The sequence below is a fragment of the Megachile rotundata genome, chromosome 11 (genome assembly GCF_050947335.1).
Source record: "Megachile rotundata isolate GNS110a chromosome 11, iyMegRotu1, whole genome shotgun sequence".
In the NCBI taxonomy this organism is placed as follows: domain Eukaryota; kingdom Metazoa; phylum Arthropoda; class Insecta; order Hymenoptera; family Megachilidae; genus Megachile; species Megachile rotundata.
The window spans coordinates 16518525-16546445 of record NC_134993.1 but is presented as its reverse complement, the minus strand read 5'-3'; the positions used below and the strand labels follow the sequence as shown (position 1 = coordinate 16546445).

Genomic DNA, 27921 nt, shown 5'->3' with positions numbered 1-27921 from the left:
GAGAAAGAGAGAGGGTGCAAAAACCCACCACCCTCGCGACCAAGCTATAAGTACCGGACACGAAGCGAGCACAAGCTTATAGGTCCCGTTGCGGTCTTCATCGTTCGGTTCTCTTGATCGCCATCTTCTTCGTTGATCTATGAATAGATTCACGGATCTTTGACTGCCATTTTGATTTCGCGTCAATCGATCTCTCCAACGTTTCTTTGACGCGCCTCGACAAACACGTGCTAGTTTCTCGACGGCTCAGAGTATGGCACGGTCGTCGATCGATCGACGATTCAGTCAACCGGAAGTTGATGCTCACCGCACGAGTATTAGGGGTTGGGATCCATACTGATCGTGATGCCGATCTATCATCATGATGTTGAAGAACAGCAAATCGATGATGGACATCGAGGACATCTGCGGATGCTCGATCATTCCAAAAAAAGAGCTGCCGCATCTCAAGTCCACTTCCGGTAAGTTTATAAACTAGGAATTTACTCAAATTTACAAACTCCAAATTGAACTCCGTCTGTGGCAATATAACGAGAGTCTACTGTATCATGAGCAAATTGTCCTTCCACGATTTTTCTTCATAAGTATCCAACTAATCAAACTTGTTGAACTCGATATAAGTAAAATTAAGGAATCGAAACTTCGTTCCAACAAATTATCCAGAAAATTAGTTTCCTTACTTCCATCAAGCTCCACCGAGTTTTATTCAACCGCGAACTCCTTTCTTTCAGCAGATTCTTTTCACCATTTTTACAAAATGTTCGAAACATTTATTTCGCCATTGTTTGCGCGGAAAGAAAAAGTTCAGCGAAGGACATCCATTCGGTCTTTTTTAAACTTATCGTTCTTCGCTAGCTTCGCTCAACATTTTCTGAAGATTCTTTCTTCGAGGTGGCTGTGATCTTGTTAAATTTAACGTGATTTCTGCGGAAGCACCTTCGATGCTGGCTCACGTTCCAATTTCCGCTTCGTGGTTCGGACACGTGTTAGAACCAACCACGAGTGGAATATGATTAGCTCCATGTCCACACTTGATCGTGGAAATATTTTCCTCCGAACATCGTGTTTTAAAGTTGCTTTTTCTCCGTTTGCGCGTTACGGAAAAGTGGTCGATGTTCGGAGGATCAATATTAATACAAGAGCTAGAGCAACTCTGCGATCGATTCGGGTCGTAACGAAAATTGCATGCGTTTCGACCTTGAATGCAAAATGCGATAATTATGGTCAGCTTTTCAAGTTGGTAATTGTGAAGCGATACTTCAAGGAACTACAACTTTTTTTCGAAGAATTCCAGTTTGCTGTATTTTCTCCCAAACTTTCCAGTGTTTAATCTTCGACGATGGCTCTTTTAAGAAATATCCTGCAGAAACTTGTTCTGCAAAACCTCGTAATTTCCTTTCAGAAATTTCAGAGCTCCCGCGAAGCGCTCCTTTCTTCGCCGAATTGTTTTCTCGATGTTATTACTTTCCTCGTAACGCAAATTCCACTCGTTTTACGAAAACGTATATCATTTTTTCGGTCTTCCACCTTCGTTCGCATTCCGTCTGAAACCGCGTCTCTACCGTATCGAATTTTTATAAGCTTTTCTATCGAAATGGCAGATGAAAAATCTGTTCCAACAGCAAGTGCCTCCTTCCAGCTATTTCTTCGTTCTCGTATATGGAACAGATGTTTCCTGTCAGAATTTTACGACTGCTCTGATAAGAAGCAGTTTCTCCTCTTCGGAACGGTGAACGGTCATTGAAGATGGGGTGTATTTTTAAAGAAAAATATCGATCTTAATCGTTCCGGAATGGTGCGATTCTTTGGTCAGCGACAAAATAAACGCCTTTTAAACCGATATCTTTTATGTACTCCCTAATTCACTGGATTATTTGGTTATACATGAAGTAATCACTGGTGCACCCCATCAGTATTCCTGCTGGGGGGTCATCAATGACCAAATATATTTCTAATATTCTTTTCAAGCATGAGTCTATTTTCCCTGCGTCAATCGCCGTGTTAATAGTTTCAGTATGTCTTGCCACACACGTCTGGATCTACTACAACAGTTCCGACGTAAATGCGAAATAGAATTAGACAGTCAAACAAACGATGTCTGCAACCTCCACAAGTGATTCTTTGATTTTCGACGCTGTCTCTCTCGTTCGTCTTCCTCTTGTTCAGAAAGCAGCTGGTTCGTTTCTGGACCCTTCGTCGGACGCCTCGAGATTCTGGTGGGTAGTTAGTCGACGATGCTTACGTTTCCTTGTGCCCCCCTTTCTCTCTCTCTCATTGGTTTGTCTGGAAAAATAAGAATAGCTCTCCTCTCCCTTTGATCAGCGTTCCGCGACGAAATCTCTCGTGTACGCCAGTTTCGATCTCTCCACGGTGAAGACAACACGTGTTTTCGTTGAATTTTTTGGGAAAATTCTCTCACCACTTCTCTCATTATTATTCGGAGACACATAATTATACAACACCAAAATCCAAAGACCATTACTTTATCAGTGATCAGTTTGGACAATAAGTTCAATTCGTAGTAAAGTTACAACCCTGTTAAACGGAATAAGATGTGACAAACTGTGGAGAAGTTCGTTGTCTAGTCACCACCACAGGGTGTCGCTTTCAGTCCCCGAGCAGAGCAAGGCCCACAAGGCAGGTGTTAACACAACACGTTTCCATTCACCACGACGTGGTGTCGTTGAACGCATCGTCTTCACGTTCGTTTCCATTACAAATAATCCTTGTTAATTCTTGTTTGTTTAATGGTACAAGATTTGTGAATCCACATTAACGCTTGTGAACAGAGACTTCTATATTTCTACGCGAAGTAATTTTCGGTACGTGAAATGATGGACAGTGTCAAAATGAAGTGGAGGAAATCGAAAAGCATTAGTGAATGATAAGTGAAGACAGAGACAAACATAATTTTATTAGTGAAAAAGTTGGAAATGTATCAAATTTACGATTGTTAAGCGTGTGTTCAATGGAACAAAGTTGTTATTTAGTGAATAAACAAAGTAAATAAAAGTAGAAGTAATGAAAAGTCTGAATTTTAATGATGAAGTGGTGCTGTAACTCAAGGGTCAGGTAATTCGTGAGTTAATTAGTGAAGAAAGTAAAGTGATAAAAAACCGCGAAAATGGTTTTCTTCGGGAGGAAAGAGAAACTGGAAGATCGACGTCTGTTGGACAGCATCGACGCGATGAACGGTGCAAAACTGTTTCAGATAGAAAATGGTAAATCCCCTATCTCTAAATAAATTGCAATCTAAATTTATCTCTAAATTTCTAAATTACCTTTTGCTCTCTTGTTCGCGCGTAAACTATAGATTAGATAGGTTGCCTGTCTCGAAGAGAAAGGAAAGAGAAGCAAAAAGATGGTAGCGTGTTTTATTCTCGATGAATCTTGAATGGTAAATTTTTTTAATACCAAAATTACCAATAAATGTTTATACCACTTTCTTAAATTCATCTCCCTATACCTTCACGTATTATATTATATCAATTTAATTACCGTTGCCTGAAGTTTAAATACACGAGGAAATAGGTCGAGGCGTACAAGAAACTCGATATTCGTGTTCGCTATAATGCTCGTTGCAAGTCTAGGCACCGTATACCTCGGTTGCATCGATATCATCGTAAGTACACGCATTTATCATATAGCCATTCTATCGTCGACGTCGCTTATGGTCGATTATGTTTATCGAGACCACTCGAAACTCAAGAGCTGTGTGCCATGGATAATTAACTTCTTCGCTTATGAACGGTGTACATACAGGTTCTTTCAAACGGACTGTGCATTATGATTTCATTTTTAAAACATTAGTAGATTCTCGTTATTGCACTGATCAGAATTTAAAATGTATTCTGTAATTGTTTAGATAAAAATATAAGTGTGTCACGTGGCCAAACGAGATTGAAAACACGAAACAAAGGGCAGCGATGATTCTAACAGGTCTTGTGACTCGCGAATGAATTCAATATGTTAATTGGCGCAGCTTAGAGGCTGTCATTAGCACCATAAAGACTTCTTAAGACTCTTTAGTCCTTCAGTTTACATCACGTTATTTTCACAGAACAATTTTCATTCAAAGAGTAACAATCGATCTGTAATAACGCTATTGTCTACAAGGTGTTTCATCTAAAGATAGTCACCTGAATATTTCAATAGTGATTCCACTATAGATACTTTCTTGAGATTTCCAAAGTAGCTACCTTTGTACACAGGTCGTTTCAAGGCTATGCCATTATACATCTTTAAACGTACTCTAATATCAGCTACAGATTACATTCGAAATACTTGTTCAGATAAGGGATAACCTCTTTAGGGAGATAACTAAGAAAAGGAAATGCTTGCTTTTACTTTTTTTATACTTTGACGGTAAAGAGAAATCTCAACACACGTAGTCGCTGTTGAATTTAAAAGGAAGCTATGTTCCTGAAGAGGTTAAGGTGCAGGAGTTCAACGGTCGAATTTTCGATTGTTTGCACCGAAATGTCCTCGTGCTCTTGGCAGCCACCTGTAGCTCGCCGAATATTGATCCACCCGGAAGATGGCCACACCCGGCTTCCCCTCGTCGCTCGATTCCCACCTCTTTTACACCCTCGTCCCGACGCTCCGGTTGCTCTAGTGTCGTTGCCCTACCCGAGCTTGCACAGTGTGATGGAAAAGTGCGTGATCGCTGTTCCAGCCGCCTTCATGCACGTACGCGACAACCTGGAGGAGTTGGGCAAGGTGGCCGACGATACGGACCTGCTGTTCCTCAAGGGTCTGCTGGACAGTCCTGTTGTCACGTCTCTCGTCAAGGTGAGCGAACATTTACTCTTACTCGTGCTCTTCTGCTTCTGTCAACTCGTTACATCATCGTTTCTTGCAATGTTCACATCCCCATTTTATTCGCTTCATCCAAATAATTTAAAGAATTCAGCAATTTATATATAGACGCTTTGATACTTTTCAAATGAAATTATATTTTAGATGCAAAATGTGGGCGAAAGCGTGTCCGGTTGTTTTGAACCGGTCTTTTTGCGAGGGTGGATAAAAACTAGCCGCTGATTTCGAATTATTAAATAAAGTAGCGCATATATGATCGCTGTGAAATTTCTCCTCACATTGTTGCGTAATAATGGAAGAAAGAGTGACGCGCGTGTTTCGTCACGAAAGAAGACTCTGCAGCGATAGTGTAATATTTTCACCGAAGGCCAAGTTGCTCGTCTGAAATGTGTGTCGTGACGGAAATAATGTGGGCGTTTTACGTGGAGGTTGTGATGCAAGCAGCGCGTAAAAAGAAATACACACGCATACTTCGAAATTTTCTTACCACGTGATCTACACTGTTTTCTCGTTCTTGCATTCCTGACTTTATGGGACTCCTCGATATTTTACCGGAAATCTTACGCTGATGCTCTTAAGCCATAGGTGGATAAAAAAACCGAAAAAAAGATAAAGTAACCGTGTAACAAGTTGCCATGATCAAAATAATAAACCCTGAAGCAGACTTATGCTCCACCGAACATAACCTATATTTCTTTCTACAGAATCAGATGTTCATTATCTGGTAGCCATTTATCAAGCAGCTACTTATTAGTTAAACTCCTAATTTTATGGTGGAAACTTGACTCGTCTGAAACTCTTACTACATATCTTCTATTTTTAAAAGCAAGTCATTTCGAAACCGACCCCCGATGAGTCTCGAAGCGAGGAACATCAAACGGATTCATCGACACGGAACAGATACCTTTTAAAAATTTATGCCGTTCATTCATGTTTCATTTTCGAGTTTCTCCTCTGTCCTAGAGTTTAAAATGATGAAACGATGATGATGAACGATCTCTACCGTGGCGGCTCTTTTTCCTCCATAAAATCGGTCTTCGTAAACACGCGGTAACTGATTCTGATCGTTGTTTATTTCGACGCTGCCAAAAACAATACACAATGGAATTGTATTTGCAATTAATCAACCTCGATGATCGTTCGGAAAAAATATTTCTAGATCGTTTCGATGAGAATGATCGTAACGAACACGAGTGCTTTGAGTAGACTATTTGGATGATTAATCGTGTGATTTAAAAATATCTGAATAAATTCGAATTTTTTTAAAAATTCACAAAAATCTAATTAAGAAGAGATCGTGAATGCAACTGTATGTAGAAAGGTAGAAGTCTCGAGACCCTTTTTATCTAAAGTCGGCTGACTTTGTGACCCAAAACGGTTCCAAATTATCTTGTCCCAATCGCCAAGCAGGCATACGTGCCTTCCAGTGAGACTTAGGGCCCACTTAGGGTTGCGTGCTCCCCTCACCTGCCAGCTCGGCCACATTCCATCCTTCTGTTCGGGGTCAACAGGTAGAAACCACGTCTGGTGTCGAAAAGTCGTTGAGAAGCCGGTGTACGTTTCCTGTTTTCCAGGTAACAATGGAAAGCGCTGATGCGAGCTGGTGTTTGCCGAAAACCTTTGCAAACGAGCGTGAAAAGCGACCGTCGAACCTAGGAAATTAGGTGATTGATACCTACCGGTCAACGCCTGGGTGAAACCGTGTGAAAATTTTAGGTTTTGTTAGCATTTTTATGCTAATTATTTTTCAACACCTTCCAAACTTTTAATATCTAAATTTTTTACCACCATAAATGATTATCACGTTCATAAAATCTTTCAAATAGAATAATCGAGGAAGCGATTATTAACTTTCTTTGTTTATCTTCCCGTTTTGAAGAGTCTCTCTTTCGCAAAGTAGTCGGCATAATTCAACTCGAGGCAAGCGAGACGACGCTCGCGACCTCGAGTCAATTGGCCGGGTTCCTGGAGGTCAATTCCAAATTAACGAGATTATCAGAGGAGTACGACAATGATTTGTCAATTAACCAGCTCCAGGATTATTCATAAAAACTTAGAATAGCATTTGCCAACGACTTCCTGTGACGGTCGCGCGCCACCGCCTGATTCACTCGCATGTTTCTTCCCCACCGCAGGAAACACGCCTTTGTTCTCGGGAGACAGTCCCCATGGGCTTTCCGGTTCCTCGGGGGATGTTTGGTCAATAACGGGGCGAAAGGAGAATGCATAAAATAGTAATAGATAGCTTTTGGGGAAGTGTGAACTTGAAGGGACGAAGATGGTTCCCTTAATAAATAAGCTTCCGATTTAAAGTTCTCTAAAATCTGAAGATGTGAGCAATTGTTTGCACTTTTTACAGCTCTTTGATTATTAGTCTGCAAGCTAGCACAACGTTATTGCGAAATGAAAGCTATTAAGCGAGGCTATTAAGCGAGTACTAGCGAGAAAGTAGATGTGGGCACTGTAGATATCCCTCTAGCGGCGAGTATGAGAAGTAATGTCACAAAGTCATCGTCACTCGCTCGTATTCGCTCAAAGAAATCGCGAGTCCGCGTCGCGTGCAGCCGTGTACACTGCACGATGTAATTTCAACCGGCTTTGTAATCGCGCGCATGAACGAGAAGGAGGAGAACGCGTGTGCGAGGACCGCGCACGTGTATGTGGCAGTGACGTATCCGTATCACAAGGGTTCCCCGACTTTTCAGTCATCAAGCTTTTCCACCTATTCGCATTAGGAGTATGCCCTCGAGGACAATATTCTGAATAGCTTTTCTTTATACATATGACGTACTCGAATTCCTGAGTAAATGCAACTCTCGTACCAATTGCCCTAAAATTGCAATCATAGTATCGTCACAAACATTTCAAACTTTCTGTCCAACTGTTCGTTTTAAATATCTCGCTGCCATTGATCTATAACGAAAGCGGTACGATACTCTCAAGATTATATTCAATACCGTAGTCATACGATCCCGTTGTATCGCCTAAACTAACGGATTATCGAGTATCTTTAGAAGGATGGCCTACCTGTATCGCGAAGTCGAACCGATCGGTGTCAATGACTACGATCATTTTTATATTCCAACATCGTTGTACATTTATGTTCGGACACGATTATGGGATGTTATTTCCAGTCGAATGAAAGTTCTCTGTTCACAGACACACTTTCGGTACGCAAGAATAATGCGTGCGATTGGAATGCAAAGTACATACGTACTAGATGAAACCCCCACCATATTTCGTGTGGATACTTCGAATGTTTAACATTCCTCGCTGCGAAGGCACGTTTGCATTTACACGTTTACACTTTAGTAAACACGGCCAATGCATTTTCTTCGTGCAACGATTTCGACGATATGGGATATTCAGACGAAGAATATGGAAATATGGGGAATATGGAAACGTAGAAAATATAGAAATATGGGTGATAGAGAGTATAAAGAGATGGAGATATATGGGGAGTATAAGAATGTAAAGTATGCAGAGATACAGAGACCTAGGTGTATGGGTTAGAGACACATAGACTTAAAAATACAGACTTATAGACCTGGAAATCTAGGGATACGAAGAATATAGAAATATGGAGAAATACGTGGTTCTCTGTAAGTGGTTCTCAGATACGACCAAATATGAATTCAAGCCCCATTAAATCCGTCCCCCTAAACCGGATGGTCCGAAGCTACGAGTTCCACCGGTTTTACCCGATCTGACAGTGATAAAACAGGCGGGTCAAAATGACCCTGCAACCGTTAAAGGATGCACGGCCCTGCTCACGAGCGTAGCGTAGCGTCGAAGAAGGGCCCCCACCTGTTTCGTTTCGAACAGCCTGAACGGAGCGTGTCTGCGTCGCGGTGGGGACGAAAGAAACGTCAGTAGGCGCGGCAGTTTTCTGACGCCGCTTACCTAAGCAACACGCACCGTGGTGCACCGTGTTCACCATCCACTCGTCCCCTTCGGCAATTTTTTTTTAACCCAAGCCACGAGTTTCCCGCACAACTGACGGCCCTGCGGTGTCATATACCTCGGAGCTGATCGATACACTAACTTCCACTCGACCAGCGAGGCCACAGTCGGAGCAGCTCCGCAGGACTCCTTCAAGGTTCGATTTTGATTCGTTCTCCAAAGGAGCGTCCAGAGAGAGACAGGCGACCTCTGCATCAACGTTTCTTCAGCCACGAAGTAAGTCAGGACTGTCTTCTGTGACTGTTTTTGTGCGTTGGTGCTCGTGTGGTGATTTTTGAAAAACGAGCTAGCAAGTCTTGTGGAGAGGTGCTCCTCCTTTTGGGTCCTACAGACCCGAGTGGAGGTTGACTTTTTGATCTGGAGGGCTTGTGACGCATCAAGGTTTCTATTCCACAATTCATTCTTGCATTTTTGAGGATTGGGGAATTAACAAATTTTAAAAATTGGAAACTGCAAATAGCTTAAGTGTAGGCTTTGATAAGTAGGATTTCAAGATCGAGATTCTTTATTAATCTAGTGAATTTTAATGTTTATTGGCGCCACTGTAGCACTGGTAACACGTGAGCTCGGTGAAAGCGCGAATTTTATCCACCATGGACCATTATGGCGTTCACTGAAACATCCATTCGAATGTTCTTCACAGATTCTGTAAAGGAGCTAGATTGAAAAGGTCACTGCACATCTATATATAGTTTGCACAATCTACATATATCCTATATGATTCGTAGTTTGAGAATTCAATGGGGAATATCAATAAATAATTTTAATAGAAAAAAGTTATTTGCCATCACTCTTCAACTTTTGAATTGCACGATGTTTCATAAGGCTTTGAAATTTCATGGTGACACTCGTCGTGGGACACCCAGTATAAATTATAGTGTTGCATTGTACGGTCGATCGATCGAGTAAATATTTTCCGATCGACGCGTAACAAACGAGACCCTGGCTGCTCTTCGAATGTAACAATCTTCGTACGCTCGGTGTGTTTCGTGAGAGTTTTTCACGGACGTCACGGAAGAACGACAAAAATTATTATAGACCACTAGCATACACACGCTGAACGCCAGCTGTTCTAACGTTGTCATTTTCCATGACAAATGAGGTGCAATTAATGCGAACGACAATATGGAGAATTACCTGAGGCTTCGTTTTCCGTTTCACCTTATCTCTAAACTCTCTGATATTTAATATCATTCTCTCTAATAGCTACGCTAATTGTCGTTATGAAACTTTAATTGTTTCACGATTATCGTTTCGAAATACTTGAATGAAATATCTGTATAATTTCTAGATTTTCAAGTTTCCTAACTTTTCAGTTCCTAAATCTCCAAATAATTTACACGATACCACGCCGGAAGTGCGAATCCTCGGTCTTTGACGAGAAACATGTCAAACGTTGCATGTCGCAATCAGTACGATCAATGCTGCAACTGAACCTGGAATCGTGAAAATAGCTGTTGCATCTGCGATGCACGTGTATCGAGTCGAATGATTCGATGTTGAGTCATCTTTGCTCACGTGGAAAAGCGACATACATTTCATTTCCGCAGCAAATCTCTGAAATATCATAAAATTCATAGATTTTCCATGATCAAAATGGACGACTCGTGTCCCCGTATTGGTTAAACCCATGAACAGCAAACGGCTGAGCAGTTGCTGGTTGTGAAAGTCGAAACGGGTTTCCGCATTAAATTCACCGCACGAGGAACCTTGTTTGTTCTTTGTCTTCCTCGAGGTACACGAGAGAGATAGACACTCTTACGGTTGCTTCTCATTCGAATCTATAAATATGTACTTTGTTATTCGATGTTAATGCTCATAATTGCCCTCGAGTTGTCTTTTGGCGGAGGTAGAAACGAGACGAAATTTTCGCCCATTCGTCAACTCGAGGTGTCAAATTATCATTGTGCAACGATGACCCGGCGTCAACGAGGTTTGATTCGATTAGTCGGGCTCGTAAGAGCAGCGTACGCCAAGTTGAATCAGCCAATGTAATGTTACAACAATGAGGGAGTAATTACGAAAGTGGGTCATTCTCGGCGTTTCAGAACCACCTTCGAGAATGCTTGATACCTGAACGCGTCGATGGGAAACGATTCTTGAAACAGTGTTGAAATCAATCTTTACTTTTCGATATTTTAATATCACACTTCTCTGCGATTCACCAACTCGTAATACAAATTCTAATGTTTCTTAAATGGTAGTCTTTATCAGATAAAACTTATCCAAGATATTAAAAAATCTGTACAAAAGAATCTGAAGGCAGAATCAGATATCTGATCCCAACGTTATCTACGGAAACGATCAGAGGTCCGAAACGAAAACCTGTTTCCTAAAGAAACCTTCCGACTGACTCTGTTTAACTCTGTTCCAGGTCCAGGAGCGTCTGGAGGATCCGCCGGTCCACGTGGAACCGGTATGTTCATCCGTTTGTGACATCGTCGACGAGGTCTGCCACGTTCTTCGCTCCTCCAGGGACGAGAACGCTCGCGAGCTCGTGCGATTGTTGAAGAGTTCGCACCTGAAGGCGCTTCTGGAGACGCACGACGCCGTTGTCGAACGAAAAGAGACGCCATCGAAGCCTGAACCTCCCCCAACCACGATGCCGACTAACGAGAGGACCGAGGCTGTCAGAATGGTTGGCCTTAGACGCCAACCTGACGAACCTTTGGTAAGTCGAACATGACAAGTCTTTAATAATTTCGTGACATTTATGATCATCATATTTTTTAACTGAAAATGAATCTCGAATAAAAAATTCGTTTGCAAACAAAAGTTATAAATTCGTCCCGACTGTTTTGCATTCTTTCGAGAGCAATAAATAAATCTGCGAGCATTCTCGAATTTTTTCAACGCAATTCGGGGAATTGAAAATTCCGGCGGTTACAAATACGTCGCATTCTCGGTTCCAAAGATATTTATACATCCGCGATTTGTTCCCGGACGGTCCTGACGGATGAAGAAAGTGGCAAACAAGAGAGGAAGCACGTTCTTCGAGAAATAAAACCGTTCATTGGCGCGTACTTTCCGATGCTGGATCTACTTTTAGAGATTTACCATTCCGACACGCGGGAGGATTCCCATTCGGAAATCGTGAACGAGCTCGCGGATAGAAACAACAGAAATGCTACTTGCAGTTCATAAATAATTCGAAACGTTTATTATCGAGAGCGCCACGTGGCTACTTCGAATTTGGCGCGGTTTAACTTGAGGTGCTTTGGTTTGCCATTATTTCAGTTCTAACTCGACTTGATTCAATTCCATACATCCCATATAATTCAATTTGATGTAATTTGATTTGATTCAATTCACCTTAAAAATTTTTCCTGTTGTACTAAACCTGCTACAGTATTGTCCCTTTAAATAAACAACTGACAGATATTTCAAACAAGCGTTCCAATGCTGACGATTTTCAACATCTTCAATGTCTAATACCTTTACAATCGCGCAAATATAATACGTTTTCTTTGGCTCGGAGTAAGAAGAACAAACAGTAAGTTTGAAAGGCAGAGCACATGAAAGAAACAGACGGTTCAATAAGAAGCGTTCATTCATCATGGTTTAAAGATTAAAAGATGCCTAATGGAGATCCCGGTTGTCAGCAAACAAACCGTTCCTAACGTTTATTTTCATAGTTTGCGCGATCATTGTTGCAGGGTCTGACGGTGCAAGTCGACGAATCTGGCAATTTGATAATAGCCAGGATTTTGGGTGGAAGCACAGCAGCGCGTCAAGGATTGCTGAGAACAGGTGAGGTGATCCTTGAAGTGAACGGGAAGGAAGTTCGCAATCCAGAGGAGCTTCAGGAAGCCATTCACGAGGCTAAGGAGAATTTGACGCTGAAATTGGCGCCTGGCATAGCCAGCGATGGCAATCGACCTCTGAAATCCACGGTAAAGACGAAATATTTTAATTCAAAATCCAAATTTCATTTCTTAATGTGCTTTCGTACGACCGAACATTTCAAGCTGCTTTATGGCCACATAAAGTGCATATCTCGACAAGATTATTTTCCTCGCTCTATTTCTCCTGCTCTTAACATCCAGCAATATTTATCTTCGTTTTAATCTCAGGTGTTTGGACAGGTGAAACGTTCGTTCCAATTCACGTTCTCGACATTGACTCTATATTTAGAGCAAAATTCACAGGACATTTTATTGGCGAAACTTTGTCAACAAGGTAGTAAAGTCTTGCGATCAAAATATGGTAGTGTTGAAAATCGAGGGTCATAACCACGTGTTTTATATAGACGTCGTTAAACTTGATCGTAAAAACTTGAAGAGCATAGAACAGATTTCATTAATCCATGGCCAGACTACCTAAACATACCTTCCTAGTTCCTCGTATTATATCGTATGTATCTCTTTTGGGCCGTAAGTGGAGATACATTAAGGTTATCTCTCCAAACGCCACATGTGTTAAGATCAACATTAACCTAGCAACTGTTGATTTCAGTGTTACATGAGAGCGTTATTCGACTACGACCCCTCGGAAGACAGTCTGCTACCCTGCAGAGAGATAGGCCTTCCGTTCCAGAAGGGCGACGTACTGCAAATCGTGGACCAAGCCGACCCCAACTGGTGGCAGGCACGACGAGTAGAGGGCGAAGGACTCGGACCACCTGGTTTGATTCCGTCCTTGGAACTCGAGGAACGCAGAAAAGCGTTCGTCCCCCCTGAAGCGGACTTCGTGCACAAGATCAGCATCTGCGGGACCAGAATCTCGAAGAAGAAGAAGAGAAAGATGTACCAGTCCAAATCGAACGGCGAATTCGACGGTGCTGAATTACTCTTGTACGAAGAAGTAGCAAGGATGCCACCGTTCAGGCGCAAAACCTTGGCCCTGGTTGGTCCTAGAGGCGTCGGTCGAAGGACCCTGAAGAACAGGCTGATAAACAGCGACCCAGAGAAATTTGGCACCATTGTTCCATGTAAGATATTTGCACTGTCTTGTTCAAAAGCAAAACTTGACGCTTCTCTTTCCGGGTTTAGACACTTCGAGACCACCTAGGGTACTCGAGGAGGACGGCAAAAGTTACTGGTTCACCGATCGGGAATCGATGGAGACCGACATCAGGGAGCATCGATATCTCGAATATGGAGAACACGGTGGCCATTTGTACGGGACGAAGCTCGATTCCGTGCGGGAGTTGATAAGAGCCGGGAAAATGTGCGTGTTGGACTGCAGCCCGGCTGCTTTGAAGATTCTCCACAACAGCACCGAATTCATGCCATATGTGATCTTCATCGCGGCACCGGGAATGGAACAGTTGAAGTGTTTGTACGACCTGGGAAGGTCTACCGGCGCGAGCAGTCGAAACTTGACGGTAATTTTGCACGGTCCCTGATCTCCTGTCTTCCCCTTTTATTTCACACTTTCACTGCCACATTCTGTGAGAAAAGTTTCCTATGGAGCTGATGTATATTATATTTGGATGGTAATTCAGTGGCGTGACAGTCAAAGTGTAAATGTAAAAGTTACGTGTCTTTCGGTGCGAATTACGTGAACAATGATATGGAGAATGCTTTGATGTTCCATGATAATTTTATATAGCAGTCCTAATTTAATCATCGCTTTGATAGAATTATTATGAAAATACAACGGATCCAAAAAGATATCGGCGCAGTTTCCCTGTAACGATTTTATTTACGGAATTATTTATTGTTACAAAATGGATCTTTCAAAGTTCACAGCTGCAAAGTTTTGCGGTCGGGGAAAAATGAGAATCAAACATTTATTTAACGAGATCGTTCCTATTTATCGAGTAATGCGAACGAAGAAAGTGATAAATGTCGAAAAATTCTGAAACGATTTCGAAATATTACATCGATATTTTTTCGATCCATTATATTACAAGTTGAAATGTCATTGTTGACTCGTAGACTTCAATTACGGGCGTAGAGAACAATCCCCGTTTTATTATCGCGAATTCGCAATAACGAACGTCAAATTGAATGGCTGAATACACAGACGGAGATTGAGAGATAAAAAGAAATTGAATTAAACAAAGATCAATTCGAAGAATCGACGCTCGTATAACCAGAATCCCCGCAACGAGTTCACCGAAGAATAAAACACGTTCGATTTAAAGGAACATGTCTGGTTGGTTGAAAGTAGCCCAAACAAACAATTCCTCTGTGTAACTAAAAGCCCCGCGATTCGATCATTTTAGTAACTATTACCAGAAATTTATCAATATATTTTTCGAGAACGATATGTCGATCCGTTTTCCCGAATGTTATATTTAGAATTTGATTTGTGGTAACGAAAAGATACGTTCGAAACAAAAGAAGAGAGAAACAGTTAATTTGCAATGAAATGATCCGAAAATTTGTGTGAAGATACAGACATGGCCAAGTTGAAAACAAACATAGCCATCAAATCTTTTACGATCCGCAGCCTTTCGAACCCCTGCCTGCCGTTCCCTGTTTACCCTTCTCGTGTAAATGCGTATATAAATTGCCTTCTGTAAATGTATCGCATGCACTTACGTTCGATTACGACAGGCCCGATGCATTGGTTTGCCCCATAAAATTCATTATATATTGCATAACATTATTTTTCTTCCATCAGACCGTGATATTGAATATTCACGGGCCTCTTTTTTCTACTTAAAAGAATAGCAGAGTTAAATTGCAATTAAAAGAACGGCTCGTATACTGCTATTATATAAGGTATCCTAGTTTTTCCTAATTCAACTGGAATGAAACTTGGTGAAATTGATTTTATATCAGCTTTCATATAACGTGAAAGGTATAGAAGTCTTCGGAATTACTTTCTTAATGATAATCACCGAGTTTCATTTTGGTCGCTGTGCCAATTGTAAAAATATCCGGAAACTTATGCAAAGAAATTAATCAGGAAAGACCTGCATTCCTACATACATCCCCTGTCCCTCATAATTTCCGTAGTATTGTTTATTTAATCTTTTGTATTTGTATTTGATGTTGGCTTTGCTAGTTTGACCGCCAGAGTTCCATCAGGTACAGCTCCAGAAGAGCCAGAACGTTGGAGTCCCTTGCTTCTCTGTACGAGGTTTGTATCGCATGCTCTTTATTCGATGTTGTAGCGTAGTATAATTGCTAGCAGTCTACTATTATTTTTAATCAATATCATTCAGTCAAATCAATGCTGTCTATGAAAACTCTTGACTCGTCTTCGGAGTCACGAAGCAACTTCCTTTAAATTAAATCGTCATGTTGTTGAACCGCAGGAAGACGACTTGAAGTCTACACTGGAAGAGTCAGCGGCGCTGCAACGTGCTTATGAGAAGTACATCGACCTAGTGATCGTGAACGAGGACTTCGACAACACGTTCAGACAAGTGATCGCCGCGTTGGACTCTTTAGCCACCGAACACCAGTGGGTGCCAGTGAACTGGATCTATTGAACACGATTCGTGGCAGGTCGAGTGGAGTTCAAATGTCGCGATGGGGACTCGATGTTCTCGCGTTACTGCCTGGAGAACGCGAACGACGTCGACCTTCGTGGACGCGTCATGAAATGTGCTCGTCAGAAATCGACCATCGTCGGACGTGTCGTTATCGCGTTTTATTTATAGCATCGTATCACCGTGCAATATACAGGGAACTTATGCTCGTACTACGCGTAATTAGTATGTCGTCCTTCTCCCCATTTGACATACGGATACAGACTCGTTAAGCTTCACGCACCTAGCGCGTGAGCAGCAGTACGTTCCGTACCGAGTCTAGGTTTGATAAATTTGGAAATTGTGTTTGCTTTATGTCAAAAAACACGCGACAACGATGGTCGATAAAGGAGACTGTCCGGTGAAACGGCCTCACGTTTCAGTGCGCCTTTTTTCTAGCAAGTACAATCGTAGCATTTACGTTATATTGTTTTAAGTTTACACTACGACCTGTTCTCCTTTAAAATCTTCTAACGAAAGGATTCTTTCGTTACATTCCCTTCAACGGATCAAGACCGATAATGGAGAATGGGTCTCATTATTGTAAGCATTAAACACCGCCGTCCAATTATTTTTTATTAGGATTAGCCTAAGTTTTTCATTTTCTTCGTACCACCAGTCTGTAATCACGCGTTTATTTTATCGTACTACTTATCGTCGGATGTAATTTTCGTTCTTTTATAGACATATTGTATACTGCGTGCATTCGAGTGTAACATAGGTTTCTGTTGGTTACGAGAAAATATAGGGAGAGCCGCTTACATTTTAAGGAGAACCAAGCCAGAAAAAGTACAGCATAGAAATTCTTGTCTTCTTAAGACAGATAAGACGATTAGTAGGATATTTCTATACCTACAGTTTATTTTAACCAATGGAAGCCTAAATTACACGTGACTGTACTTCCGTTTGTACCCCTCGTGCACGCTGAACGTATTCCTGGCATAGAGTGCCTTAATAACGCAAGCTCCACCTCTTAAGTCGGCTTGCGGACGAAGACCTACTATGTCGAGACGAGATTTACTCTTATGCTCGAGAGTTTTACGTAAGACAAGTATTTTCTAATGATCTGAAATCTGCGTGCACCCGGAAACCGCGTCTAACCGGAAGGACCCGATAGTGTCACGCGATACAAGAAAAAATAAAGTTTATCGAGCGTTTGTTACGAATTTGAATTATTGCTACCCTTGTTTCCACTATCCTTATCCTTCTCTTTTTTTTATTATGACAGAAATAAGGAAGGGCAGTAAACCAAATGTGCATTGCACAAAAATCACAAAAGTTGATTGCATTTTTAAAAGTAGGTCGGACAAGACTTGAAAGCTTTATAACAAAATAAAAAATGCCATCGTACTTACCTTCTAACCTTACCTTTGCAACGAATGTCCTGCCGAAACGAAATTCAAACGAATTGAATGAATGAACACCAACTGCTGATTGGCCGATGGATGCACTCGATGCACCAGCAACGACCAATCGTATTCTGCCGTCTGCCACGTTTCCGGGTTTGTCGCGTTGTCACATACAAGTTGCGGGAAAAGTTAGCACGCCGAGTACCGTTCGGTCAATGTCATACCACTCGTGTTAGCCAGTTCATTTTTTCCATCAAGCATGCAAATATTGCGGCAATTAGATGTGCACCCGAAGGTGCGCGAAGAAGCGGATATTCTCGTGCGAACTTTCAGTGGTGCCGTCGGTAATGTGTTTCACTTGTCAAAATTAACACGAGTACCGCCTCTCGATTTTATCGCGAACAGCTTGTAACAAGTTGTTTCGCTAATAAACCGGCTTCCTGTCGACTCTTGTTATGCTGTAAAAATGTCGGTTTATCTCTTATATTACGTTTTTAATTGTTGTTTTTGAGAATGCGATGTCTAGATATGGTTAACCTCAATTCTCAACCCCGTTTCAACGATTTCACTACCATTTATGCCATCATTTATGCCGTTATATTTAAGTTTAAATCATGTCGTTTGTTAATATTTATTGAAGTATAGCTTAAATTTTTTTAAGTATCAATTCATTGTTAAAATTTGTGACCTAACACCTATTGTTTACATTTGGTATTGATGGTAAGTAAGAGTTCATAACCTATGTTCAATATTTGTGAACCCTTGTGTGTGTGTGTGTTTTCAGTGACGATTATTAGTACCATTATCATGGCCATTTTGTTTCTAACTGAACTGAATTATTATCTTACACCGACTCTTAGTGAAGAATTATTTGTGGACACTTCGAGGGGTTCTAAGTTAAGAATAAACCTAGACATAGTGGTTCCTACAATATCTTGTGATCGTAAGTGCATTTTATCTTGTGCATACAATTATTGATACCAGATATGTATTATATTGTGTGCACTTCAGTTCTATCAATAGATGCGATGGATACCACAGGTGAACAGCATTTACAAATAGAACATAATATATATAAGAGACGCTTAGACTTGCAGGGAAAACCTATAGAAGATCCACAAAAGACAGGTATATATTAATGCTACAAGGGATTTATAATAATTTGATTAAATAACTTAAAATCAATTGGTTTTTTCAATTTTATTACAGACATCACTGACACTAAAGCACTTAGTAAAACAACAGCAAAGGTAATTAAACTAAGTAATGTTCTTGTAACAGGATTTTGAACTATTAACCTATTATTTAAAGTCCTAATTTTATATAGTCAGTGGAAAGTACTACTGTCGAAACATGTGGGGATTGTTATGGAGCTGCTAGTGAAAAAATCAAGTATATTGTTATAATTACTTATATATTATTTCAATGGAAAACTTTTATACATCTAAATTAACCCTGTAGATGCTGTAACACTTGCGAAGATGTAAGAAAAGCTTATAGCGATAAGAATTGGGCTCCTCCTGATCCAGGATCGATTAAACAATGTCAAAATGATAAATCAGTAGAAAAAATGAAAACTGCATTTACTCAAGGGTGTCAAATCTATGGTTATATGGAAGTGAATAGAGTAGGAGGAAGCTTTCACATTGCACCGGGCAATAGTTTCTCAGTTAATCACGTACATGGTAAGTTAATAACACGTGTTACTTCCTCTTACATAAACTAAATTTGTAAATATTATGCTTTAAATTGTGCTTACAGTGCATGATGTTCAGCCATACATGTCAACTCAATTCAACATGACCCACAAGATTCGCCACTTAAGCTTCGGGCTGAACATTCCAGGAAAAACAAATCCCATTGATGATACCACCATGGTTGCAATGGAAGGTATGCCCTTAGTCCATAGAAACATTTTATTAAGAACTTAACAGAATTCTCTTGCATTACAATCCTTTGTGTCCTAAATATTAAACATAAGTCTTCAAGTACTAGCATCGTATTCCAGTTCCTATAGCCATAAATGTACCAAATGTTCCACCACCTTGAAGCATCACTTTTCCAACGTTGTTTATAAGTTCCCTCCCTCTTAATCCATATCTAACAATAAATATTCTGTTATACTTTCAATCAGAAATATTGTGTAATATTATTTGTAGTGAATGAATGTATACCTAAGTGCAGAAAATCCCCCAAACAGAGCACCAGATGCCATTCCAACGCAAAATCCAATCATGAAACCCAGTTTCATCCTATCCCAGCATGAAGGAGCTTGTTGATACACGCCTGATACGACCGGCATTTTCTTCTGCAAATACAATTTCCGATGTGAACATGCAATCTTAACCTATTTAGTAGGCATATCCTACAACTAAAAATTACGATTCTTTTGCATAAACAAGAAGCGTAACATTAATTCTTTTCGATAATCTTACAGAAAATGTATCGAATTCATTTTAACATACTGTAAAACTACTATTTTTTAAGTTCCCGGTATAATCAGAAATTGTTTTGCTCGTAGAGAAAATCGTAAATATTTTTAGTGATTGATGTTACTTACGATTTATAATTTCGTCGTTAAAAAATTAGACTTCACTTTCGTGTTAGTACTTTTCTTTTTATGTTACAACTTGCAAATCTCTTGCACAACTCATTTAACACATTACACTAACGGATAAGAAAGACGCCATGTTTCCTCATATATCGTAAAAAACTACTGCTCGGTGTTTCCGTTTGCAATGACGTCACTGAATGGCGGAACATTCAGTTTATATCGAAATATTTGTAATCAATAACGAATGAATATTTTATCGGAAGATCTTTTACTTTCAATTTGGAAGCACTGAATTGTTAGATTGCGTTTGTTCAATCTTCTTCCGCTTCAACCCCAGAAAAAAACTTTGACGCTAAACGAACATTTTTCCGCTGCTCAATTCAATTTGACGCGATTCAATGACTTTACTTAAATTTGTCACATTCAATTTTCATCTCAAGTTACTGTAATTGAATATTATAGTTTTTCTTTGTTTGTTTCAGGTGCGATGATGTTCTATCATTACATCAAAATTGTACCTACGACTTATGTTCGTGCTGATGGTTCCACATTATTAACAAATCAATTCTCGGTGACACGACATGCTAGACAAGTATCTCTACTCAGCGGTGAATCCGGTATGCCTGGAATATTCTTTAGCTATGAATTGAGTCCGCTGATGGTAAAATATACGGAAAAAGCAAAATCGTTCGGTCATTTCGCGACTAATATGTGTGCAATTATCGGTGGTGTATTCACTGTTGCTGGATTGATCGATTCATTTTTGTATCACTCGGTTAGAGCGATACAGAAGAAAATAGAGCTAGGAAAATACAGTTAAAAGTTAGATGCAAAAAATATTACAGAATAATCGATGATATTTTTCATAATGACCGATAAATTAAGCTATGCATGGTTGCTGTAAAGTAGCTTAATGTTCTATCCAGTAATCGAATATACTGTCGAGAAAACAGCTGATATAATAAAATAAGATTTATTGATCTTTTGTATTACACTGAATAATACTGGCACAAGTCAAACGTTTTTGTGTAAGATATACAATATTGTACATAAAAATTTATAGAAGTATATAAGAATCTTTAATATTTAAATAAAAAGTATACATACAATAAAGAATATGTTATTGCATAAACAGGAAGATATTTATTATAATACAACTATGTCCCTATGTTTAATTATGTCCTTATATACTAATAATTTTTCAAAAACAAATTATAAGTATCAATAGAAGCATGTGCAACATTTTTACAAAAATCAATATCACTACCAGTAATCAAAGACATTGGTGAAACATATAATGGTTTTGAAGGATCATATTGATTTCTCTGTAACTGCACTAAAAATTCATGTCTCTGTTGAAGTCTGAGCTTTCTACACAGTAAAATGTGTGGTTGGCTGCTAATGATTGCATGGGACAATTTCATTATGTTGTTAGCATAAATGAAAGTTTTTAATACTTTAGACTTAGCTGAAATCAAAGTAATGTACATATTTATATAAAGTAATCAAATGGACCACTTATATTTTTAACTGACTTTTGTTACTCACCTCTAATCCAAACTCTAGGTGCTTGAAGAAGGATATTTTGTGTTTCTACCAAATTAAAACCCATTTCTTCTTTTATAGCAAAGCTACTAACACGTATGCGCCTCATATCATATGTTATAAGTTTTGGACACTTTGTAGCTAAATGTCTTATTTCAGAACCTGTTAGTTTATATGCACTTTGAAAATGACCTAATCTGTAATCAATATCTTTTGTCGTAAAAGACAACCAAGGAGGATGCTTATTTATTATTAAACTGATTTTCTCTGGTGTAAATTTATGAGCTCTTAAATATCTTATCCTTGTGTGAAGATCATCCATATCCTCTTTGAAGATTTTTGGATTTCTGGTAATGAAGTAACCAAGATTTTCAGGACTTACACCACAATCATGTAAAAACTGTATATATGGTTTTATGTCCTTATCAAAATCAAGAGACAGAAACATTTCTACTACATCTCTATCACGTTCTAATTTATATAACTCAACTCCTAATTTTACCAATTGCTGAAGTGTATTTGATTTATCTGCAAATTTTGCAAAATTGTAAGTTGGAGTGATATTAGGTCCAATGTGAGAAAGATCTTCATCACAAGGATCTAATGGTCCTGGTAGTTTTATATCTATATCCTCCAAAGCATCGCTCAATTTAGATGTATCTGGATTTAAAATATCAATACTGTGGGCATTATTTTTTATGGAATCGTCACTTGTTATTCTTTCAACATAACCTGTATCATTGCAAGTGGTAATTTTTAAGTCCGATTTACTAAGAATCTTTTCTGTCTCTTCATGTTTTAAAGCATAATTTGGAGTGCACAAAGCAAGTTGTGAACTTCTTGAGATATTTCGGGAAATAAAATTTGTTATTTCACTGGTCTTGCAGCGTGCAAGACGTAAAACGACGTATGATCGTAAAAGTATCATATTTAATAGGAAAATGCAAATATATTATAAAATCTTGTTTAACAAATCACAAAGTAAACATTTCATTAACAAGAATGTGGTACAGCATTGTTATACGTTGTACATATCAAATAGTATCGAAATGTGTACACGGTACAATACCGCCATCACGTGTTTTAGAACATACTATACGCAATGAAAGTTGTTGATCTTATTAGGGTCTTAATTGGTTTGATCGTTGGCCCTCGATGAAATTTTTATCCGAATTTGAGGATTGGGAATAAAAAAAGCATACAATTTTAGGAAGAATATTTATTAATTATTACAGGTTATGACGGCAAGAAACTATCGATTTACACAACATACAATTTGAAAATGATATCTGACTGGATTATAATGCATACATCTTTTTGATGATAGCACATTTTTCAAAATACCACATATTCATTCACACTTTCGTACATACATGCATATATAATTATAATTCTAAAGCCGTTAATACCTAATTATGCCGTTGTCCTCCAACCTTTATAATAAGCAATAAACGTTACAATAATAAGTACAATGGTGAGGCTTTAAGAACACTTGAATTCGTAATTAATATCTCAACATTAACATAAAAGAAAACTGTCGGAATGTACCTTAATATAAGATAACAATATCCTCTCGTAACTTTTCATCATTTTCATACAACGTGCCGTTTTCTATTTTAGTAGATTATTGATTATTAATAAATAAAAATATGATTTGTGAATTTCGAATTTACGTTCTAATTATATAGTAGACACGGCACAAAATTGGAAACATAATCTACCGACAGTTTAACTAGTCAACTTCAATATGAATTACAGCAATGGCTATGTCGGCAGTAGCTTTTTAAGAAATGCTATGTTGAATAATTGCCGAATTTTGTAATGCCATTATACACCACTGTATTCGTGGTAAAAAACAAGCTACTGCTTGTGAAATAGTAATATACATATGTATGGATCAATTTATCACTTCTTGTCATCTGACTAGAAAGTTCAATCCTGCTTCTCTCTTATAACAGTACCATTTGCATTTGTAGATTCATCTTCTATTTGTCGATTTCTTGCTTGCTGCCTTAGTTGGGCCCTTTTTAAGCTAGTCATTAATTGACTGGATTGATAAAGCCAACTAGCCTATAGATATAATATAAATATGAAGAGCAAACAATTCATTATAATACACACTTACTGTGTAGCTTATCGAAACTTCAATGTACTTACCACCATTATCATACAGTTCATTAAAATAGGCACAGAAAATACTACAGATATAAAGAGACCATTAGAATCAAAATACTGTTGCCTTGAAAATAACCTATAAAAATTTTAAAAATACATGAGTACTTCATAACATAATTTTGCACGATGAATTACTTACATCCACTTAGATGCAGCCACTTCATTGATGCTTTCAGAGAAATATACCAAGAGCACTATAATATCAAAATAACAATATTAAACAGTTGACAATTCACTTGCAGCTTGCGCATACTTACACAAAGCTAGAAATAACATAATTTGGAAATTGGCATGGTTTCGTGTCATCAATGCAGTCATTGTAACAGCAACATGAAAAGTCAGTAACAGTGCAAGCCATGGATCCCTCCATTCAATCTATAACAAAATATGATCCCAATTCAAACAATAGTGTCTTGACATTATGTAATGGAACAGGAATATTGCATGTGAAGGTTAATGCAAGTATGATGCGAAACTTCTTATTAGAAAAAAGTGTGCAGTAAGATGAGTAGTAATTAGTGAAGATTTTGTATTTCCTAAAGAATTAATTAAACCTTGGAAAGATATAATATTATCAGGTGTAGTAGATTAATTAAGAATCAAATGACAAATACTTCAAATTTCAAATAGAATAAAAATACAGTAAAATAATTTATTTATAAATATATTATTGTACGTATAACATTAACAATAAATACATAATAAATGAAGTGGAAATTGCGTTTTAATAAAAGATTTCGTGCGTTCGGAAGCGAGAATGAAGATATTCAATTTTGCAATTTACTTTCTAAGGAACTTTCGAGCATCGAAAAAAGCGTGAGCTGTGGGACGAATTAACGGGACGTGATACGCGATACAAAAATAGATTCTCAGTTGAGAAAATATTGGTTATTTCGATAATTTGTATGGACGTTTACAAAGATCGCATCACAGAAGCAAACACATTAGCTTGATAAAACCAAATAATCAAATTGCGAGCCAACGAAAGTATCATGTGATTCAATGAATCGCGCTGACACTTTATCGCCGGCTGCATCGAAAACGAAAGTGGTCAAGGATGAAACGGCATAAAGGAACGTCGCTGGGAATGATTCAAACAAAAAAATCGTATAGTGAGAGTAAATAGCAGCGACGCGAAAAAATGATAAAGATGTAGGACTCACGCTTTGTAAGAACGGCAGAATACCGTCGATCGGAGACTTTGGTTGGTCATCCGACATCGTGTCGCTGTAGTAATTCTCCGCCCGTTCGCGAAAAAACTGTACATCCGCGAAAAACAAAATTCGGGCTACAACGCCCTTATGTTAGCTCCTTTTAATCGACACCGCTGTCGACGAAAGGAACGAACAACGTCAAATGCAGATAAACGTCGCGAATACGGCGACACTCGGGAAAAACAAATACCACGGCAGAATGATTTTTCCTTTTTTCTTCTTGCTTTCTCTGTCTTGCTTACGGTGCGCATATACGCAACAACTTTATGGAGGTTTATAGGACTAGACTGTCAGGATATACGGTTTCGCTGCACAAACCGGTAACGCTATCTACAAATATGTTTTACACTTAGAACTAGCTACCGTAGCTGTCAACATCCTATCGGTATCAAAAGGTATGAGTGCAGATTACGCGAGATAAAAATTTTTATGTTGACCTAATTGGAAATGTGTACCATCATCGACAGCATTGTTTTCTATCGTTTAATGATAAATAAAATATTCATATATCTTATACTGAGAGGGTAGCGGAGTAGTTTTTTTTTTAATTATTACTATCAAGTGATTAAGACATGGAAAATGTGAGTAGGTTATTCTTGAATTGCATTTTCACTGCGCAGATCAATGGGTGCTTCGAGAATCACATAATCCCATCGAACGATGGGAAAAATGATATTTTTTTTTAATATAGGACATTTATTGGTTGACGAATATATAAGAAATACTATTCTGAAAATTTTAGGCTTATCAGTTTTTCAAAATTTGCATTTAGGCGCGTAGTATCAAAAAATCGTACTAGTGGCGCCATCTCTCCGGCGAACGGGGTGAACTACAGCCATCTGAGGTACCTCCTTCGTTAGTTCCGCCATTCGAAAGTAGGCGGCGCCACTGGCGTCGTAGCGCCGCCTAGTGCAAGATGGCCGAACTAACGAAGGAGGTGCCACAGATGGCTGTAGTTCACCCCGTTCGCCGGAGAGATGGCGCCACTAGAAAATTTTTTGTAGCCCCGCCGTAATATACATTTTTTAAAAAATATACGTGAACGCGGCTTCCTGAATATTGTTAACTTATTTAATTAATAACTTTTCAACAAATTATTGTACATATAATAGATCTTATGTTCTCCGGTACTATCGGTAGTACAGGCTGTAGGTACTATGGGAACTATGTACGTATTTTTGTATTTACTGACTCCTTGGAGGTGTTAATAGATTTAGAACATCCTAGAACTAATTAGTATTACTTTCCCAAGTAATTTGATGCATAACACCGTTGAATAAGGCCAAAAAATGAATTTTAATTAGGGCCTGCTCGGAAAAGGTACTAGTGGCGCCATCTGTCCAACGAACAGAGTGAACTACACTCATCTGGAGCACCTCCCTCGTTAGTTCCTATCTTCCACCGCGAGGTGGCGCCACCGGTACCGTTTGGGAAGAAATTCGTAGGTACTAATGGAACTCTATATTACAAGTAGCGCCGCGTAGTGGCGAAAATTAGAACTAACGAAGGAGGTGTCAGAAATGAGTGTAGTTCACCCCGTTCGCCGGAGAGATGGCGCCACTAGAAAAAAAATTTTTTTAGCCCCCGCCGCAATATAAATTTTTTAAAAAATATACGTAAATGCGGCTTCCTGAATATTGTTAACTTATTTAATTAATAACTTTTTAACAAATTATTGTACATTTCACAGATTTTATGTTTTCCGGAAGATGCAATGTTACACTAGCTATTACGTAAATGATGTATTCAAATTAATTTAATGATATAATTAGATAGCGATACTAATGTACTTTAATGCTCAAAGATTTTTTTCATTATTTCTTATCACTACTGTAATTAATGTTTTTATCGTGCTTTCGCACATGGCGTAAGCGTAAAAGCAGAAGATCTTTTATTCTATTGATACATCATTAGTTACAACCTTTTTCTGTATTTGTCAATGTCGTTAAAAAGATTCTAACACTTTGTGTATCATTTTTCATCTGCATGATTCTATGACGGAGGATGTTAAAAAATTTGCTAGTTAAATTGAAGAAGAAGAAAGAATCTTCATAACTTATGCATACAGAAATTTTACATGATACGTGAAATTAGTGGTACGTCACATGACCATGTATGGCGATACAAATTGTTAATTATTAACGGTGCTAGGACTGTGGTCCTAAATATAAAGCAGGAAATAATAAAGAATGACGGTAATTGTATATATAAAATTTGTCCTACTCTCTTGTATAAATTTTAAAGAGCATTCGAGGTCGTTAGCTGACAACTTGGCTGTTTAACAGTCAAAATGTGATGGCATGTTTCTCACGGGTCTAGGTCATGTTTGACCCGGCTTCCTCATACGAGGGTCAGATCGATACGAATTTTAATCAGAGGAAACTACGATAAAGCGACCGAATTTTGTGTGGCCACTTTCGATTGCACCATCAAAGTGTTTGCTCGTACTGTCTTCTTTTGTTAACCTTGAGGAAGAATTGCATATCGGTGCTTTGTTCGTCACTCGTCGGTAAGAACAGTGATATCGAAACAACATCATGGCAGAAGAGATACTTTGGCCGGACTTTAATCGTGTCGTTATCTCGTTGCAAACGCGTCTCTCGTTTTAGTAACGATTCACGAGAAATAAAAATGATCAAGGAAGCGAGGTTCGTACAGCTGACGCGATATTTTTCTTATCAGCTGCAACAGTATCAGAAAAAATACTGTCAATTACAAATTATTTCCACAAGTCTTTTTTGCAGGAAATGTTAGGAACTTCGAAATGAAAGTGTTAGAGTGATAAAGAATGACAATTTTTGAACAGATCACCTAAATCCATATTAAAATGATTGGGTAATAGGTACACGTGAAAAATCTTGAATCTCGTTTGTT

The 27921-nt window shown here is 38.8% G+C and overlaps 5 protein-coding genes across 11 annotated transcripts; 2 read left to right on the top strand and 3 right to left on the bottom strand.

Annotated features, from left to right (window-relative positions):
- Window positions 1-164: 164 nt before the first annotated feature.
- Window positions 165-17367, top strand: vari (MAGUK p55 subfamily member vari). 5 transcript variants are annotated; one of them, XM_012295778.2, is made up of 8 exons: window positions 165-461; window positions 4676-4791; window positions 11156-11452; window positions 12438-12674; window positions 13237-13711; window positions 13773-14107; window positions 15742-15816; window positions 15995-17367. In XM_012295778.2, the coding sequence occupies exons 1-8, from the start codon at window positions 362-364 to the stop codon at window positions 16169-16171; spliced, it is 1812 nt and encodes a 603-aa protein (XP_012151168.1). In that variant the 5' UTR covers window positions 165-361; the 3' UTR covers window positions 16172-17367. The 5 variants fall into 5 exon arrangements, with proteins under 5 accessions (XP_012151168.1, XP_076393124.1, XP_076393125.1 ...); XM_003707758.3 differs by lacking the exon at window positions 165-461 and adding an exon at window positions 2371-3221; XM_076537009.1 differs by lacking the exon at window positions 15742-15816.
- Window positions 17368-17628: 261 nt separating this feature from the next.
- On the top strand, window positions 17629-21245 carry LOC100875993 (endoplasmic reticulum-Golgi intermediate compartment protein 3). 3 transcript variants are annotated; one of them, XM_003707755.3, is made up of 8 exons: window positions 17629-17903; window positions 18344-18502; window positions 18571-18687; window positions 18769-18809; window positions 18887-18951; window positions 19021-19244; window positions 19321-19449; window positions 20596-21245. In XM_003707755.3, the coding sequence occupies exons 1-8, from the start codon at window positions 17819-17821 to the stop codon at window positions 20931-20933; spliced, it is 1158 nt and encodes a 385-aa protein (XP_003707803.1). In that variant the 5' UTR covers window positions 17629-17818; the 3' UTR covers window positions 20934-21245. The 3 variants fall into 3 exon arrangements, with proteins under 3 accessions (XP_003707803.1, XP_012151171.1, XP_012151172.1); XM_012295781.2 differs by having other exon boundaries at window positions 17886-18027; XM_012295782.2 differs by lacking the exon at window positions 17629-17903 and adding an exon at window positions 17973-18279.
- On the bottom strand, window positions 19462-20271 carry LOC100876106 (reactive oxygen species modulator 1). Its single transcript, XM_012295780.2, has 3 exons — window positions 20120-20271; window positions 19734-19867; window positions 19462-19659 (listed from the first exon to the last, which is right to left on the bottom strand). Exons 2-3 carry the CDS (start codon window positions 19859-19861, stop codon window positions 19551-19553), a joined length of 237 nt encoding a protein of 78 aa, XP_012151170.1. The 5' UTR covers window positions 19862-19867; window positions 20120-20271; the 3' UTR covers window positions 19462-19550.
- Window positions 20120-22739, bottom strand: mTerf3 (mitochondrial transcription termination factor 3). Its single transcript, XM_003707714.3, has 2 exons — window positions 21662-22739; window positions 20120-21581 (listed from the first exon to the last, which is right to left on the bottom strand). The coding sequence occupies exons 1-2, from the start codon at window positions 22584-22586 to the stop codon at window positions 21304-21306; spliced, it is 1203 nt and encodes a 400-aa protein (XP_003707762.1). The 5' UTR covers window positions 22587-22739; the 3' UTR covers window positions 20120-21303.
- A 123-nt stretch (window positions 22740-22862) lies between these two features.
- Tmem18 (transmembrane protein 18) lies at window positions 22863-25357 on the bottom strand. Its single transcript, XM_003707754.3, has 5 exons — window positions 24997-25357; window positions 24091-24208; window positions 23973-24027; window positions 23816-23909; window positions 22863-23728 (listed from the first exon to the last, which is right to left on the bottom strand). Exons 1-5 carry the CDS (start codon window positions 25051-25053, stop codon window positions 23591-23593), a joined length of 462 nt encoding a protein of 153 aa, XP_003707802.1. The 5' UTR covers window positions 25054-25357; the 3' UTR covers window positions 22863-23590.
- Between the last annotated feature and the right edge of the window lie 2564 nt (window positions 25358-27921).